This window comes from Podarcis liolepis (genome assembly GCF_965112155.1).
Source record: "Podarcis liolepis genome assembly, chromosome: 1".
Lineage (NCBI taxonomy): Eukaryota > Metazoa > Chordata > Lepidosauria > Squamata > Lacertidae > Podarcis > Podarcis liolepis.
In genome coordinates this window covers 51,760,624-51,779,454 of record NC_139554.1, presented here as the reverse complement: position 1 = coordinate 51,779,454, position 18,831 = coordinate 51,760,624, and the positions used below count along the sequence as shown (strand labels likewise).

Here is an 18,831-nt window from a genome sequence, read left to right as displayed (position 1 = left end):
AAGCCCAGAATATACCCAGATTTTCAGCTTTCCTTTCAGCTGCTAGAATCCCATGGGGTTAACTTGGCCACTTTTATTTTGAAAGAAAATTGGGGGACCAGTTGGGAGGTGCATGAGCAGGAAGGAGCTGATCTCTGTTGCTTTCTTTAAAGTTTTGCAGATAGTTGGATGTGCTCTGTTGCTTTTTGGGAAAAAAGTTTTGAAGAGAACAGCAACTTCAGCTAACGTGGTGTGCCAACAGAAGCCAGAACAAGGGCTCTTGCTAACACAACAGAGCTTTGCTGCTCCTCCTTAAATCCCGTCCCCTGTGTCTTCCAAAAACAAGATCTGGAGAACCTTCAGAATAGCAAGCTGAGGCAGGAGAGTGGGAATCATTCTGTCTGGCAAGAAGAAGTAAATGCTTGTGCTGCCGGAATGATCAGATGGGTGCAATGTTGAATTCCTTCCTGCAGATTGCCTGGTTAGTTAGAGGATGGGATGGAAGAGAAGGGAAGGAGACCCTTGTTCTTTTCTTTCTAGTAAGAAAGGGGGGGGGAACGTGAGCCTTTTGCCTCCCCCTCCCCACTTACCAGGTAGTGGGAGGGAACAAATGGGTCCTTTTTCTTTTCTTTTAATAAAGTGAAGAAAGGGACTTGTTCACTTCCTCCCTCTCTCAGGTGGCAGGAAGGAAGAGGCCAGGGAAGAGACCACATCATGGTGAGGCAGGGAGAGAGGGTGAGCAAGGGAGACCCCCTGGAAACCATCTTGCTCAGGTTCCCCCGCCCCCCACCTTCCAGCCTGACACTGTCTCTGATGCCATGGTTCCCTCTTCCTTCTGCCCCACCCCCAGCCCACACAGTCTACTTGTGTAACTGACCTTTAAAAGAAGAACATAGTGCGATTCTGTATCTTTTAATTCCCAGGGATTCCCACAAAGAATCCCGGAGGTTTTATTTTGGTAAGAGCGGTAAGAAATCTCTAGACAGTCCTAGCCCTGCCCACAGACTCCTGGAGTTCGCTGTGGGAAAGGATGTGACTGTGAAGTCAATTAACATCCACAGCGTAGATAAACCCACACAGTTTTATATTATTTCAAAACTGTTTAATGCCATAGCTTCCTGCAAAGACTACTAGCGATGATATTGGGAGGGAGCTGGAAATACTTTATTAACCCTCATAGAACACCAGCTCACAGGGTTCCTTTGCGGAGATCTAGAACTGTTAGGCAGGCTAGACTAGGCCTTGAAGTTCTAGAATTGCTGCAGGCTCTGATGCAGATGTGAACCTACCAGAGCAAAAGGGCAAATAGGGGGGAAATAATAGTATGAGGCTGCCTTATGCTGCATTTCTCCCTCTGTTCCTGCACTGCCGTATCTGGCTGTAAGCAGCTCTCTCAGATTTCAAGCAGAGGTCTTTGCCAGTCCTGCTGCCTCAAATCGTTTTAACTGGATATGGCGGGGATTGAACCTGGGACATTATGCATGCAGACGTGCGCTCTTCTCCTTGGAATCACAAGTTCTTCCCTAATGTGCTTGGTGGTTCTAGATGAAACCAAAAACCACCAGCTTAGTTGGGGAGGTGGAGGGGGTTCTTGAGCTGGCTTAGAATACTCTTATAATTCTACGCCAGCGTGGTGTAGTGGTTAAGAGCAGTAGTCTCGTAATCTGGTGAACTGGGTTCGCATCTCCACTCCTCCACATGCAGCTGCTGGGTGACCTTGGGCTAGTCACACTTCTTTGAAGTCTCTCAGCCCCACTCACCTCACAGAGTGTTTGTTGTGGGGGAGGAAGGGAAAGGAGAATGTTAGCCGCTTTGAGACTCCTTCGGGTAGTGATAAAGCGGGATATCAAATCCAAACTCTTCTTCTTCTTCAAGGTAACTAGTTCCAATTTACTACACATTAAAAAGGCAGGAGGTTAAAATGCATACGGATCATAGAACTGCCATTATTTCTGCACCTCATCACTTAACAATCAGATAATCAGCCTGTCTGCCTATGATGTACTCTGCTATCCATCTTTGGATCTTTAAAGGTCTAATAGTCGCACACATCCTTCCCCTTCCACCCCCACCATTACATTTGTCTTGAAGAGAGTTAAATGGTCTGACAATTCATTGAGCCTGGCCTGGTGAATTTGTCCCTCCAGGAACAATTGATTTTATTGTATTATTTATTTGCAGAAAACACAGAGATAAAGCATTAAGGTATTGTTGTTGATGTTCAGCAAACCACTTCCTTCCTTTCTATTTTTTTGGCACAAATAAATGTCATAGGTGTTACTCAACAAACCATGGATCAGCGACCAGCCTGATAACATGACTCAGACATATCAAAACAAGATTTAAAACAAGGAGACTTTTCCACATTCAGCTAACAGTAAAACCTGCTCATAATCAGGAGGAGTTAGGTGGGAGATGACAACACTATTCATAAATTAGACATATATATATATATATTTATATATATATAGTTATAGTTATCTCTTACATTGTAAAAGTAAACAGTGCAAAAGTATAATTCCTCAGGTGCCCTTCGGTGTGGAAAGCCTGAGGGTTACTTTTTTCCCTTTTATACATTGTTACGTGTGTGTGATTTGTAAACATTGCTACCCATCCGCAGTTTGTGTTTTTAGCTCTTGTTCTTAAGAGACCCAATACTCATAATCCATACTATGGTCTGAGAGCGGGGGCACCTTCTTCATGTTAACTCTTTTGGAGACTTCCATTCAAAGAATTAGTGCAAATTTCAGAGAGTAGGAGGGGAAGAAGGAAAATAAGGCAATAGTTAGAAATGGCTCGTATCAGCATTAAAACACGAGTCCCTAATGTCTGCATTACCAGAAGGGCAGAAAGTCCCTCTCCTCCACCAGGCTGATGGAGAGGTTCTTCAATTCCTCCTCGGAGGACACCAGTTTGTAGCCCAGTTGTACCAGCACTTGCTGGCACGCGTTCTGCGTGAACGCCACAATTTCGAACGAGAGCCGGAACCGCCACTTCTCTGCAGTCGCCGCCGAGTTCCGGACGGTCCCGTACTTGTGTTTCGCCGCGGACCGATCTCCCCTAGTGTTGTTCTGTATCCATCGTTCCACGTTGCTGTCCATGGGAATGCCAAGGAATTCATACATCTCCTCGGTCTTTTTTAAGGGATTCCTGGCCAGGTCTTCATACCTCACCAGCATGTATTTTCCCTTGAGCCAAGGCGGCCGGTTCAGCCCGGTGGAAACAGAGTTCAAAAAGTCCTCGCAGACGGTGGTGAGCTGGGTCACGTCCAAGTTGTAGGGCTTCCTGCCTGTGCCATCCCAGATCCGCCAAAGTCTGTAAGTGTCTCGGAATGTCTCACTCCTGGAAGCCAGGATGCCCCTGGGGTCCCTCACCAATTGTATGATTTTCAAATTGAGCCTGGGGTCCTCCACCAAGGCTCGGAGGTCATTGACCTCTGGCACCCGCACTGTTTTGATAGCAACATGCCCATGATCCTTACATGATTCGGTGGCCAGGGTCAGGTTCAAAGTGCCACACTTCTTCACACAGTCGCCTTCTTCCAGAGGTATGTCGGCGGATGCCGCCAGTGTCTCACAAACTGGTGGGGAGCACAGAGCTTTGCTAGCCCCCCTCCGGAAGAGCCTGTCCGTCGTGTGGTTCACGGGCTGGGGCTTGATGTAATTTTCCAGGAAGTAAAGGTCACAGTCGTAGAGGCTTCTCAGCAAATCTCGGCCAGCACCCAGCATGATCCGCCGGTCCGTGGAGCCCTTCGTCTGCGTCAGCTTCGGGATCAAGGTGTACTGGACGTGGTAAAGGGGCTCAAACAAATAGAAGACATCAAAGTGCTGGTTGAAGAGCTGCCCGACGAAAGAGGATCCGCTTCTGGTGGTGGCCAAGATCAGAACATGTGTCTTCTTGGAGGTGTTGTAAGCGATGGTGGGGTTTTCATCACACAGCCGGTCGGCCGATTCAATCTCCTGGTTCAGGCTACAGTTCATTGGGTTGGGAGGCACAGGGCAGCTGTGGAAGGACTTGGTCGTGAAGGTGCGGATGGCTGTGTACTGGATAGCAATGGAGGCCAAAGCAAGTAGGAGGACAGCCTTCCAGGAACATTGCATGGCTGGTCACCTTCATGGAGATTCTTCACAGGTCGCTTTAGTATCTGCAACACAAGAGAGTCAGCCGGGTTGAATACGAGACCCCCACAGATAAATTCATGTGCCCGTGAAATCTGAATTTGTGGGTGGACAACATGGTACCCTGCAACCTCTTAAGAATAAATTAAGCAAGGATGTCAAAACCTGCAAATTATGAACTTAATCTATTTCTAGTCAGTTCTAACAGCCAAGTCTGGGGCTTTGTGGAATTGCATTTGTTTAGCTTTGCTTTTACCTATGCTTAGGATAGGTGAGGAAAGGGGGGGTACTTCATGATGAGCAAAGTAAGTGCCTCATTGCCAGAAGCCAGTTAGACCTAAAAGACCCAAGTTCAAATCACTAGGTTACCCATAAAGTAAATCACTAATAAAGTAAACCGGGAGACCCCAGGGTCAGTTCAGCATCTCTTAGATTGACCTACCTCAGACAGCTAAGGGAAGGGTAAAGTGTGCCAGCCTCATCACCCCAGTATCAACAATTCTGAGCTTCTTTGAAGGTTAAACAGAAACACAACACACACACACACACACACGCACAGAGAAAAAGAAAGTGCATAGGACTATGGAGAGGGAGAGGGAAATTATGCAGGTATACCGACATCTTACCTTGTGATAACTGAAAAATCCATTCTGTTCTCATTTGCTTCCAGAGTTTTTAACTGATTCCATACACAACTCTCCAGGGTTAATTCCCACTTTATACTTCAAGGGTTTGAAACAATGTAGGCTTCTTCATTTTCCATAGTGACTGGAGCTTGGCTGCCCTTCCTCAATATGGCAATTTGAAATGTAAGATGTGCACGCACAAGCCCACCAGGTATTTCAAAAGGTGTCTATGCTATAGAACCGAAACAAGGAGAGGGGAGGCTATGGAGTAAATGAGGTTGCTGAGTGCAAGTAAGAGGAGCCACAGGGGCCGATTCAACAGGAGCCCTAGGGGCACATGAGGTCATGAAACTGAACACACGGAAGCATTTCCCAGCGAATCATACACAAAACTGGGAATGCGCAGAATCCTTCTGGTGCTTGTGAAAGGAAGCTTTGAATCTGTCGTAAATTTCCACTCCCTGTTAACAAGTAGGATCCTTCAGCAACAGGGGTGAGGATGCCAGCAGTGGGAGGAGCAACAGTTGTGACATGTGTCTTTGTACAATTGACTACATGCCAGCCACACAAAAGCCAGAGGTTTCCAAACACACACACACACACACACACACACACACACACACAGAGAGAGAGAGAGAGAGAGGGAGAGAGAGAGAGAGAGAGAGAGAGAGAGAGAGAGAGAGAGAGAGAGCTCCATCTAAGCAAGAGGCAACATCACAGTTCAAGGACACATTCCAGCCAGCTAAAAGCACATGAGAAGGGGAGGGTGGTGATGTAGCCTCGGGTGGGTCAAATTCAGCTTGTGGGATGGAGGTTCTCCACCACTACACTAGCAATGTCTCCAAGGGGAAGAGCTTCTTCTCAACTCCTAATCCAAGGGCAAAGCATGGAGGGAAGCCACATGGTTCTCACAAGTGAAACAAACGGAAAAGGACATAAAGGGGGAATATTTGGTGTATAAATGCATCAAGAGGTACACAAACATTGAACAAAGACTAACAGGAACATATCCCACTATCAGTCTAACACTGATAATTTTGGACATCCAAAGGCAATATTCTAGAAGCCACTGCTTCATGATCCTGCTAGCACTTGTCAGGTTGTCTGTCAGCCTGCCTGCCTGTTTTACCACAGAACCCCCAGGAATAGCAATTTAGAGTAGGTTCAGATTTTCCTTTCTCTGACATTTCTGGGGTGGAGAAGTCTTTAGTTCTGGGATGTATGCAAGCAGTTTATCTTAAGGGATTATACCCTCTCATTTGCTAGAAACAAACCTTTGGGTGACGTGTCAACCAAAGGCTGCATCAGAAGAGGCAGGTGTGCAGATGATATGATACATAATGAATGTGCACACAGATTTCCCAGTCACAGCCACACATACATGGACTCAGTCCAACAGCAAGCTGTAACCTCTCAAGGTATTGGCGGTATGTGGTGTGGAATTATCCAAGGTCTAATTACCAAAACAAATGCAATTTCTTAGCCATCTAACCAACACAGAAAGAGAAACAATGAAGCCCAAAGAAGCTTATTTATGAAATATGAGAAAGATTCTAGCCCTATTCAGATGTTATCAGCACTAAAATTAAGTTAAACAACTTGTGTAGCACTTCTAGAACATGAAAGTCTGGAGGGACTTCTAACCAAGTTTGTTCTGATCCTGTTCAGCTGAATTATTTTATTTATTATTAATTATATTATTATTTTACAAACCATTCATCCATCTGGGATAATCAACCATTATTGATGCTGCCATTATCACTCCAGGATGGAAAAAAACCCTCTTCAATCAATAATTTCTCACACTCAAGTGATTTGAGTCACTTCAAGATTAAATGAATTGAATGATGCCGTTCTTTTGGACCCTATTAATAGACCTCTAAGTGCCTCTGGGATACCTTGAATTGGAGTCTATCAACATGATCTCTAAGGACCCTAATTCTTGGGAAAGCAGCAACCCTGCCTTTTGGGTAATGAAGCAACTTCCTCCCTGGAGGCCATTTTCTGAACCTGTCGGAGGTTACTTTGCTGCAAGGCACGAGCAGCTGCTGAGGTGAGGAACTGACTGGCGGAAATGACTGGCAGAATCCGAGACCAGGGAGAAGACTCAGTGGAAGAAGATTGGGGAAAATTTAAAACCTATTTGCAGAAATATTGTAAAATTTCTGAATGTTGATGACATTGAAATGAAATGCTGGGGTTCTAGCAATAAGCTAAAATTTAAGATTAAACCAACAACAGATGAATTAATGGGCTATGAATTTGCTGAACCAACTTTTAAAAGGGATACAAGAACGGGGGGCGCGAGGAAGTCAGGAAAATATGTGAATTTAAGATATAAAACTAAGAAAGAGGGAATTTTTGTGTTTTTCTTATATGTGCTTTTTCTTTTCATTATTAGTTTTTAATGTATGTATTTTTGTATTTTTGTGCTTAATGTTTGTATAGTTGTATTTTGTAGTATGTATTTGGTGTTTCTATATTTTTCTTGTCTTTGTCCCTGTATTTTTTCTTGCATACCTTGCATTTGTTAAAACTTAATAAAAAACTTTTGTAAAAAAACGAGGAACTGACACAGAGATGGTCTCCTGACATGGTGTTGCTGCCACTTAACAGGATGGAATTGAGCGGTAAGCTTGGGTGCACCAATGGAGTTCATCTGGCACTCACATTGATGCACCTGCACTGACCCAGATTCATGGCTCCCCTGCACACACACACACCCCAGAAAATGGCAGTTATGCTGCAGTTGGGAGGTCAGTTTTGGGAGCTCAGCTCTGTGGCACTGCCTTGCTTGTTGCTTCTCGTGCAAGGCACTAAAAAAGTGATCATTTTGGACCCAGGGAGTCAGACTACTTGCTAAACAGGCAGGTCCAGTCTGGGAGTTGCCAGGAAGCCCTTGTTTGTTGTGACTTTCTTCTCAGAAGACACAAAGAGGAGGCTCTTCCCAGAACTGAATACTGTTCTACCCTGTTGGAACTGTTCTACCCTGGAGCCACCATTTACACACACACACACACACACACACACATATATATATATATATATATATATATATATATATATATATATATGCTAGCATTATAGAAACACTCTTATCCATATAAGCCTTGTATGTCTTAATAATTCAGGCCCCTACACATCCCATCTTGCTACCTTCCTCTTCATTTCCTCTACAGTGCGGAGTAATTTATCAGCAATAACAGACTCTTCCTCATAATTACAGGGAGCTATGGAGAAGGCCGGGGGAGTCACTCAGCTACAGCCAGCAGCTCGTGCTGCTCCCCTGTGGCTCTGCAAACCATGCTTTCTTTCATAAACTATGATTTCAGCTTCTTATGACGGACTCCGTCCAGACTGCTGCTTTCCTGAGGCATGCAGAATATTGTTTTTTCCTCTTTGCTGGTAGAGCAGGTAAACTGAAGCTAGCTGGAATGCAACTGAACCTATTCCTCCCTCTCATGATTATCTGTGAACTCAGCTAATGCACCAGCAGGAGGTCTCTCTTTTTTGTGTGGCCAGACACACAGGCAAAAGGAAGGGGCAGCTAAACATTTATGCTGTTTTTCGTTTCATCACCTGCAGGGCAAGATTGAAGCCACAGTACTTCAAAGGTATGCTTCACCCACCTCACTTCTATATTCCAAGCCAGCACCATATTCCATTTATTATCATGACTCATTTCAAGTCCACCCTCTAGAGAAGAGGGTCAGTGCTTCACTGCATGGCCTGGCATGGTCAAGGGGCCACCCCATTCAAAGTGCCCCATCTCATCTCTTTAGAACTAATCTGTTTTAAGTTACAATTTGCTGCAGGGCATTTTTTTAAAATATATATATATATTGTACTCTGGAGCCTAGGGCTTGCCGATCAGGAAAAATTGGCGGTTCAAATCCCTGTGACAGGGTGAGCTCCCGTTGCTCAGTCCCTGCTCCTGTCCATCTAGCAGTTCGAAAACAGATCAAAGTGCAAGTAGATAAATAGGTACCACTCTGGTGGGAAGGTAAACGGCATTTCCGTGCACTGCTCTGGTTTGCCAGAAGCGGCTTAGTCATGCTGGCCACATGACCCAGAAGTGTACGCCGGCTCCTTCGGCCAATAAAGCGAGATGAGTGCCACAACCCCAGAGTCATCCGTGACTGGACTTAACGGTCAGGGGTCCCTTACCTTTTAAAGACATCCAAATGCAAAATCCACATACCTTGGGCTGGTTGTGAATGGCACCACTGTTTTCTCTCTGCTAAATACCTGGAAGCTGCAGCTGAGAAAAGAGCTGTCTTTACTTCTATGTATTTTACCCAAAAAAGTAACGATTCATGCAAGCTACCTGTACCTTTTACTTGGGTATATGTGCTTAAGTACAAAAAAAGAGCATAACAAGATGCAGTTGAAAATGGGGTGGGGAATCTGTTCTCTGATTTCTGCAGGCATAGAGTCAGACCCTGCATCCTACTAGTATCAATGACATGGTCATGAAGGAGGTGAAGAGGAATGATGTTCCAATACTACTCATATTGGAACACTGTAAGTGAACCTATTTCTTTGAGGATCAACCTCTAACATGGAGAAAAATAAATCTTATGAAAGGTAGAATAGCATTGCCTGGCTTTTATCTCTTTCAGAGTTGTGAATTACAGTTGTCCAAAGTAAGGCTGCCCTAGGATCAGTCTTCATTACCTCAGTGAGTCCAATGTAGTAAAACTTTTCTATAATGTAGATCATCATTTGTGTTTTAGGACTTGAGCAGAAATATCATTTTAAGTTTACAACTGCAGAGGTACTCAAGATGTTTAATTAAATGGTTCTGTCCTGAATATATTATTTTTCTGATTTGATTCTTCTCACCCTAGCTCAAGAGCTCAAGGTTACAATGGTTTTTACCTTAACCTCCCAACTACCTTGTGGCCTATATTAAAACAAGCATATATAACTTGAGATGCACCACCCAACACACCTGTCTGGGCATACAAGAAGGTTGTCAGACATATGACAGGCCATCTTCTGTGTTTGTACTGGTGGACCACATGCCATGCAGGCCTCTTGCAAAATAGTAATGCCCCCTCCCCAACATCTGTGAGAGGAGAAGGAATGGAAATGGGGAAAATCTGTGTGCAAGGGGAAATTGTGAAAAAGAAGGGGGGAGGGGAAATGGGGTGCAAAGGAGGTTGCAAAAAAGAAGGGAGATGTGGGAATGATGATGGTGGTGGTGGTGATGGTGAAGATAAACCAAGGCCTGAAGAATGAGAGAGTATGGTGGCTTCACAGATGGGCTGAAGGTGGAAAGGGTACTTAGTAGTTGCAATGCTTGGGAGGTAAGAAGATGCAGAAGGTTACCATGGTGGTGGCTTGTGTGTAAGTGGGGTTGCACAAATGGAGGGGAAGACATGGACATGGGGGTAAAGATGAAAACAGGGATGCAATGATGGACTGTACAACAGAAGAGAGAAGTGGCTTCAGAAATGGGGTGGGAAGGTGAACAACAATCTGAGTAGTTCCATGGGGTGGGAAGGGGAAATTCTAGAAGGTTAATCTGGGGAGAATGGCATGTGAGCAAAGCAAGCAGAAGTGCAACCCCTAGGCTGGTTTGTTTTTAAATGTATGGATGCAATAAACACATTTTCAAACAGAAGTGTTATGCACCTACACCTGCCAGGAAGATCGGCTGCATAACTCCATCAACTGTGATTGGAGGTAAACAGATTTGCCACTGCATAATGCACAAAGCAGCCCTAAGAGAAAACACTGAGCAACTAGTGATGTGAGGGGCATCTGTGCCCCACTTCCCAAGCAAAGGATGTTGCAGTGAGAAATGTCTGTTTACACAGCAGCAGCTAAAGCTCACAGGACTGGACTGTGGAACACGAAATGCTGACAGCAAATCCCAGATTAATTTACCCAAATATTTTCAAACTGCCCTGCTGCAAGCAGGTCCCAGAGAATGTTGTCCTTGGCCAATTGTTTTCCACTTTTGCTCTCGCTCTTTGTGCAGAAGCCTCCCTCTACCTGCTCCCCAAAAGCTCATGTTCTGCCTTTGATCCACAGTAGCTGCTCTGAGCATTGCTTGATTTAAACATCCAAACATTTTGCTTTATTGCTGTAATTCATGCATGCACAAATTTCATGTCTCCTCAACAGGCTCCCCTTCACCCCTTGCTGCCCATTAACGCTCAACACCACCCACTCCTGATGGGAGAGCAAGAACAGCAGCTGACAGACAACACAGCAAGGGGATTTCTGGAGTTGACAACATCTCTGCACACAGTGCAAGCTTCAGGAAGCTGGATTGGCTAAGGGTGTGTTAGTATGCAGGGCCTGTTCAACCTCAAAGCTCCTGTGGCTTTAGCATATTAAAATTCCTGACGGGGCTAGAAAAGCACAAAGTTCCTGGTGATTTCTCCCCAGAGAGGACGCTGCTGTTGGCAGACTGTGGCATTCCTGGGGAGGGGTTGTGGGGGCAAGGCAGGGAAGGGAAAAGAGGCTGTCAGTCTCATCTGTGCCAGTTATATAAGGGCAGGGCAGGGCTGCTTTTGTGGGCCTAGAGGCTAGCCTCAACCACCAGTGTTTTTATTTATCAGGATTTAATCCCAGCTCCAATAAGTCTGTTAGAGCATCGGACATTTTTCTCCTAGAGGAATGTATAAATAAGATGTTGCAAGACAAGAAGCAGATGTTCCTGCTACAAAGCAGGATGGCAAGTTTAACCCAGAACAACCCAACCTTGGCTGGCCAACTACTGGGCAAATCTGGGCACCAAAGGCTAAGCTTCATATCAGCAGAAGCTATACCTCAAAGCTATGTGTGCAACCAGTCGCCTTATAACTCCCAAACCTAAAATTAAGAGTGCACAGATCACACAAACAGCCTCTGCCCTGAATATCTACATTTCTGTAGAGGTTAAACTGGAACAACAGACTAAGTAAAAAGGCAATGTTTCAATTTTTTTATAATCCGGTTTCCTTATTTCAATCATATTTCATTCCCATATCTAAGTGCCTCTTTAAAACAACCTGGTTTAAATGGGTATATGAATGCAAGGCAAGCATATTCAAGTCTGTACTTACGATTGTTTAAAAATGATCTCATTATCCTCCGACAGACCATAAAGACTGCTTTTTAATGAGAACACACAAAACAGCAGTTAACTTTTTATGCTTAAGATCAAGCATTCTAAATATAATGCAACGGGTCATGTATTTGTTATTGTTCAATTTATGTTTAAGCTAGTTATCAAATAGCATGGATATTTACATTTCATGTCAGGTAGACACTGTTCTGCAATGCTTTGTGCACTTATCTTCAAGTAAATGTTGCTGCTTAGTGTCCTTGCATGTGGGAAAGCAGAGCCTTATTTCACAATTGCTCCCCAAAACAGATATAAATTCTGTAGTGCAAGAGGCATGCAGGCTGAATCACCATAATTTTTTGATTATGCTCCTGGGTAGTAGAAAGGCTCTATTTGGTTACAAACACTTGCTGTATTTGGATGCTATAATTATCTGTATACAAGCATGTTCAGGAAATATGAATTAGAAAGTTGGGGATTTGACAAATATGAATAGACCTCTTAATCTGAGATATGCCCAGGAGGCAGAAATGCTGGGAATGCTTCTGCAACTGCTCACTAAAAATCTTTCATCGCTGTTAAAAGTTATGCCACCAAATTAGCATCAACATTTCACACGTCTTTCCTTCACAAATCTTAACCCCCTGAAAGAGTCGACCTCTAGGGCCCATTTCATTTCACCACCCACTTTTGCACCCAACTAGATACATAATAAGCTGTTTTATACCAGGTCAGACTTGTGCATCTTAACCACTGTTGTCAAATCAGACTGGCAGCAGCTTTCCAGGGTACAGACCTCTGCTTTCACCTGCAACTCAATATCCCTTTAACTGGAGATGCCAGAGATTGAACCTGAAACCTCTTCATACAAAGCCACAGTTCTACCACTAAACTATAGCCCACTCAGGTCATGCATCCATGGCAGGGACCAGAGGAGTAATGATCTCTAGGAGGAGCACAGACAGAAGAAACGCCATTCTGCATCAGCACAACCGGATGCCTTCATCTGCCCCAACTGTAACAAAACATGTCTCTCTTGTATCTCTACAGCCACAGCATGCGCTGTAACCTTCCATCAGTTTGACTTCGCCAGCAGTCAAACTCCTCAGTTCACTGAATTATCTATTTAAGATACTGAAACTCACCTTTCCTATATAGTTCAATGTGGCTTACACCATATATTATACAACGGTGAAGAAACAAACCAGCAATAAAACAGTTTAATGTAGAAGTGAAGCACAATAAAAGGCTGAATAATTAAAAGCAAAACAAGACCAGAAGCCTTATATATACTGTATTTTTCGCTCTATAAGACGTACCAGACCACAAGACGCACCTAGTTTTTGGAGGAGGAAAACAAGAAAAAAAATATTCTGAATCTCAGAAGCCAGAACAGCAAGAGGGATCGCTGCGCAGTGAAAGCTGCAATCCCTCTTGCTGTTCTGGCTTTTGGGATAGCTGCGTAGCCTGCATTCGCTCCATAAGACACACACACATTTCCCCTTACTTTTTAGGAGGAAAAAAGTAAGTCTTATAGAGCAAAAAATACAGTAATTATGACTAGCCCAAAAAGTTTTGACGCCCAAGAGGTCATGATTGGGCCCCCACCATTCCACATGCAGAAGCTGACTGGACTGGTAGTTGATTCTCTCTTCAGCACGGGCGATAGGACAGCAACCCTCCACCGACGGGGTCCAACAACCAAGATGGGTCTCCCATTTGTCCCAAACATGGTTTGGAATCGACAGGAAGTTCTCCATGTATTTCCCCAATAAGTAAGCAGGCTGATATGGGAGAAGGTGGTCCATCAGATACCCTTGTCCCAAACCATGTAAGGCTTTGTCCATCAGAACTCTTCAGTTATCCTGCATTGCTGCCTGTCTCATACTACTTCTGTGTGGTGCTAAAGCAGGAAGAAAGTGCAACTGCTATTTATCAATGTCTTCTTTCTCTCTGTTCCCCTAGAAGTCAGCAGTCCCACATTGGGAGAAAACCCTGAAAAGAATCAACATTCACTTATAGCATTCACATACTTTTCTAGGCAGACATGGATGGATAACAGCTCCTGGTTAATTCTGAGATGACAGCTCCTGATTAATTCTGAGATGCATGGTATTGTACTCTACTCAGAAACCCTCTTTTACAGCTGGATCTCAAGTCCCAGCCCCACAGCATATTTAGCCTAGCACTTCTTAGTTAAATAATATTGATCCAGGAGGTTTCTGGTGTATGCAAGAGATGGAAGGAGATAAACTAGCTTTAGTTCTCTTGCTCTTTGCCATGTTGGGGGGGGGGTGTAAAATAGAACAATAAAACAATCAATATGTCACCTCTCCTAAGTACAGTACAGTGGCTTCCAGTCAACCCCAGCTTTCCATGTGTATATTTGCTAAAGCACTGTCTCATGCCCTCTGGTGGCTATCTTCTGACTAGCCATCATCAAAAAGGTTTGGAACTTTCCATCCTATGTTGATATAGGCATGAATCTAACAGGAAGGGGAGAGAAGGTCAGTTTGCTGTTGAAGCAGAGTCCAATATCAAATTTGTTCTTTAAATCCCTCTTACCCTCTAACCTCACTACAAAATCTCCAGCCCAATTTTATTTCATGTTTGATTTCCCACTGTCTGCAACACATTATTTGATGGACTTCATTTCTAGATCACAACACCATTTCTATTGTTTCAAACCTAGTTATGAACTTACTGGTGAGAGAACAAACATTTGTTCAAATAAAAACAGAAATTCCACAATACAAGTTATATTAAATGGTGCTAACAGCGAAAAGCAAACCATGGATGATAAAGATCCACCTGATTACATGTTAGAAGAGGGACTGTGGCAATACAAGGACCTTCTCTCTCAGAAACCTGCATTTATTTTTCACTGACATTGAAGCACTGGAGGATTCTCATAAACTTTATAATAGTATTCTTGACAGCTATGGGAGGTTTCCATCCTACATCAATGAAAATCGTGTTATACCTTCAAAGGAAATTAATGCATTGTCATGTTTGCAATTAAGTTTTTATAAGACTGCACCACCATTGCAAATAGTTTTTTTGCTCAGTGATAATGTGTATCTGCCCAGATGGGTAGCTCGGAAACCGTAGGAAATCATAGAAAGCTATTTATGAACGAGGAGAGATTTTAAATCTCTTAAATGTTTGGCGAGAAGAACGCCACACTGATTTGAGTAAGATGCACTTAGAAAGAAGTCACCAAAGGAAACCTGTGCAGGGCAAGACTTGCATTTGTGACTATCTGACCCTAGTTCCTAGAGTCTCTTACACTGTCAAAGCTGTAAAGTTTGCAACGCTGCAGTGCAGCAATGCCAATGATATGTTAGCATAGCCATAACCTCACTCAGCTTTGGGTGAAAACTAACATAACTGGAGTTTAAAAGGGGGGGGAGCCATAGGGAGGAGGCAATCAGAAGCACTGTGATGAGGGAAGGGTAAGTCTATTGCCCAAATATCTGTTGGCTCCGAGTACACTCCTTTGCTCCACCTCTGCCAGTGAGGCTTGCAGAGCACAAAGCTCTACAAAGTCAGCAGGATTATTGTGAAAGGGGGCTCTGGCCACTCCCACACACTTTTTGGGGAGTCCCTTGACAGATGGGGGTTCTATCTCCTGATGCACAATATGCAATCTGAATGACCTGTGAAGGAGACTTGTCATCCCCCTGCCCTGCACCACCCTCTTTAGCATGTGTGTGTGTGTGTGTGTGTGTGTGTGTGTGTGTGTGTCTGCCTGCTTGTGTACCTGAGTCTGTGGTGTGACCACACCACTTTCTGATGACATCTACCACTGGCATGTGGCTCTTCGGAGGGGATGCAGTGGGGCAATGCAGCCCTTAGGCTGAAAAAGATTAGCTACCCCTGCTGTTAACAGTAGGAAAGTGAGCTAAGGATCACTTCAGTTCAGCTGTGGCAGATGCTCATCTCCATCCATGTAAGGACAAGGCCAGCCATGACCTCAAATAACGCCACTTGATTCCTAGGAAAATACAAGCTGATCCACATACAAAGCTCTGTGTTAATGGAGTTGCAAAGGACCTTGAATGAAATCTAGTCCAACCCACTGCTCAATGCAAGATCTGCAACACAGGATGCAGCTACAAGCCTCCGAGTCTGGTAGCTATCCAGCCTCTGCTTAAATACCTCCAGGGAAGGATGCCCTCCTTCTTCTTCAGCAATCACTCGTAGTCGAGTGTCTTCCATGAACACAGTCCATGAACAGTGAGTCCGTAAGTGACTGTGGAAGCCAATTCTGGATCCACAAGTCCTTCCATGGTGTGGACATTGGTTTCCCTACCACCTACCATATCAGTGTGTTCCACTGGCAAATAGTTCTTGCCTTTTGGTAGTTTCTTCTAATGCTTGATACTTGAAATTATTCTCATACCTAAATTTGATTCTCTGCAATTTCCACCTGTTAGTATTAGTCCTGCTTTCTGAAGCAACCAGGAACATGCCTGCTCCACCTTCTGCATAAGACTAGATATTTGAAAGCTGCTATTATTCTCCCACTATACTTCACTTCTCCAGGCTAAACATGCCCAGTGCTTTCACCCATTCCTAGTAGGGCTTGGGCTTCCATCCTGTTCACCTCTTCTGGGCACACTTGTGTGTTGATGCCCTTCTTAAAATATGGTACCCAGAACTGGGTACAGTACTTCAGAGACAGTCTTATACAACCTACAGTAAAACTATTACTTCTTATAAACTAGACACACTGTTTCTTTTATTGAACATTGCATTAACATTTTTTTGCAGCTGCATCACACTGATGGCTCATGATCAGCTTGTGATTGACTAAGTTACTTAAGTATTTTTCACATGCACTGCTGCAGGGTCAGATCTCTTCAATCCTGAATGTGTACCTTGGATTATTTTTGTACCTAAATGCTGGACTTTACATTTATCTCTGTTGTGTTTCATCTTGTTGGTTTCAGGCCAGTGTTCCAGCCTGTCAAGATCATTTTGAATCCTGGTGTTGACTCTTCTATGGTATTTTCTATCCCCCCAGCTTTGTGTCTTCTGCAGATTTGATGAACACCCCTTCTATAGCCTCATCCAAGTCATTTATAAAATGACTGAACAACACAGAGCTTTAGACAGAGTCTTGTGGTACTCCACTTGAGAGCCCCCTCCGGGCTGATACAGAGCCATTAATAAGCACTCGCTGTGTATGGCTGCTCAACTTGCTGTGGATCCACCTAACAGAAATATCACATTAAACAGAATCAAATGTACATCTGAAGCCCAGCCAAGGAGCAATAATCAGCTGCAGCCAAATGAAATGTTCACTTGCACTTTTTCATAGGGATAAATATGTCCTATGCCCTCACAATTGCATGTTTTTCAGTTACAGACACAAAGGAGGCTTGGAGAGCCCTCAACTGCCAGATTCCTGCACTGAATGTTTAAAGAAAGTGTTTAAGTATGTTGTTTCACTCAGGGATGGGCTGTGCCAAGTCCTTTTGCCTCTCTGTGCCAACAGCGCTGTTACTTTAGCCTCAGACACTAGAGCCTGCCATTGGACTTCACAAACTCTGCTAATGGTGGGGGGGGGGGGGTGTCACAGCTATTTCCTGGGAGAGATGGTTGTCAGAGCAGCCTAAAGAAATATATTCATCCCTCCTTACTTTCTACCTAATTATTATTAGACTTATCAACGTACATTTAAAATTGCTCTCCCTATTTCTCCTGGGCTTGCTGCACATGTTATCAAGTTGGTGTGATTGCCACCAGACTCCGTAGGCATTTCTCCATATAGCCAGTTACCGGCTATACTGTGCACCAACATAATCTGTCCAAATTTTAACCATGCCAAAGCAACACCTCATTTCCACAGCACAGCTAAAGTTAGACCAAGAAATGCAAGACTTCCAATAATGTGAGGCATGCATCATTTTAGATTTTCAGAACACATCTTTCTCATCTTTGAAAGCTGGTGCCTGAAACGATAGAATCCAGTAGACTGAGTAATTAATCCAGTGCACCCAAGATTTCCCTGACCATGGAGAAATCGTACACCATGTTGTTACCTTCTTCATCTCCACTTTGCTGCTTTCTTGCTTGGAGGGAAGCATAATAATAAAGTCCATGTGTAGATCGCTACATGCCATGTATGCGCACTATAAGCCACACCTGCCCAGAGTAGGTATGGGCAACAAAATAAAAGCATATGCAGTTTTATTTATATGCTTCCCATATAGCCATGACTAGCTTACAAAGTGCAAGAGCAAAACAGCTCCATCACTGCCACCTTCAGAGAGTTGGGCTCTGTCCGTCTCAAACTGAGCAGAATGGGAAGGAAAAACACCACAAGCCGACTCATTGATTGGTGTGGGTGACTCAGCTCCGGGTAGGTGGGGTGCTCTTGCCCTATGAATCAGACACTGCCCTTACATCAAATCTTCACTTAATGTCATGGCGCTTACAGGGGCACAAAAATTTCAGAACCCAAGACATGTGAAAACACCGTATCGCTGACAGGTTTGTTTGCTTCTGTTAATTTGTGTGCCAACCCCTCCTTCCACATCCCCCTCAAGCTCCAGCAATGATGACTACTTTGTCTCTCACTAATGTCACACTTCTCATTAGCTCATATTTCTCGTTAATTTTTTTGCCTTAAAGCTTGCTCTCTGAGCAGATTTATATGGTTTTCCCCCACCCTTTCCTCCAACACTGGTTGCTTGCCTTGCTGAGGAAAAGCACTTCAACCCACCAGGCATTTTGAACACTGGCTTGGGGGCAGATAGAAAAAATACAAACAGGTATAATGATTAGCACATGATTTTTCACTGAAGCTTCGTGCTGACTTCTTCGTTGTTTCAGATTTTATTTTTCATAGTGAGCGTACAAACCCTCCCTTGGGAATCCCTTCTCTTCCCTCAACACACACACTATTCCCAACAGACGCTGAAGCACCTGATGTTGGCTGGGCACTTAGTTTCACTATTCCCCTCCCCTTTCCAGCATCATAGATACAACCGTACACATTGGTACCTTCTTTGAATCGTTGCCTAGCTGACAGCAA

General features: G+C 44.1%; 1 protein-coding gene across 8 annotated transcripts in view; it reads right to left on the bottom strand.

The window, feature by feature from the left end:
- Positions 1–2,132: 2,132 nt before the first annotated feature.
- Positions 2,133–18,831, bottom strand: part of CHST1 (carbohydrate sulfotransferase 1) — a 34,766-nt gene continuing 18,067 nt past the window's right edge. For 4 of the 8 annotated variants that reach the window (XM_083464996.1, XM_083464991.1, XM_083464998.1 and 1 more), the window contains exon 2: positions 2,133–4,123. In XM_083464996.1, the coding sequence (XP_083321122.1) occupies positions 2,814–4,079 (1,266 nt within the window). In that variant the 5' untranslated portion in view covers positions 4,080–4,123 and the 3' untranslated portion in view covers positions 2,133–2,813. Of the gene's footprint in view, positions 4,124–4,723; positions 5,319–5,997; positions 6,623–11,784; positions 11,833–18,831 lie in introns of those variants that run through there. The other 4 variants (XM_083464992.1, XM_083464995.1, XM_083464997.1 and 1 more) reach the window with 3 other exon arrangements.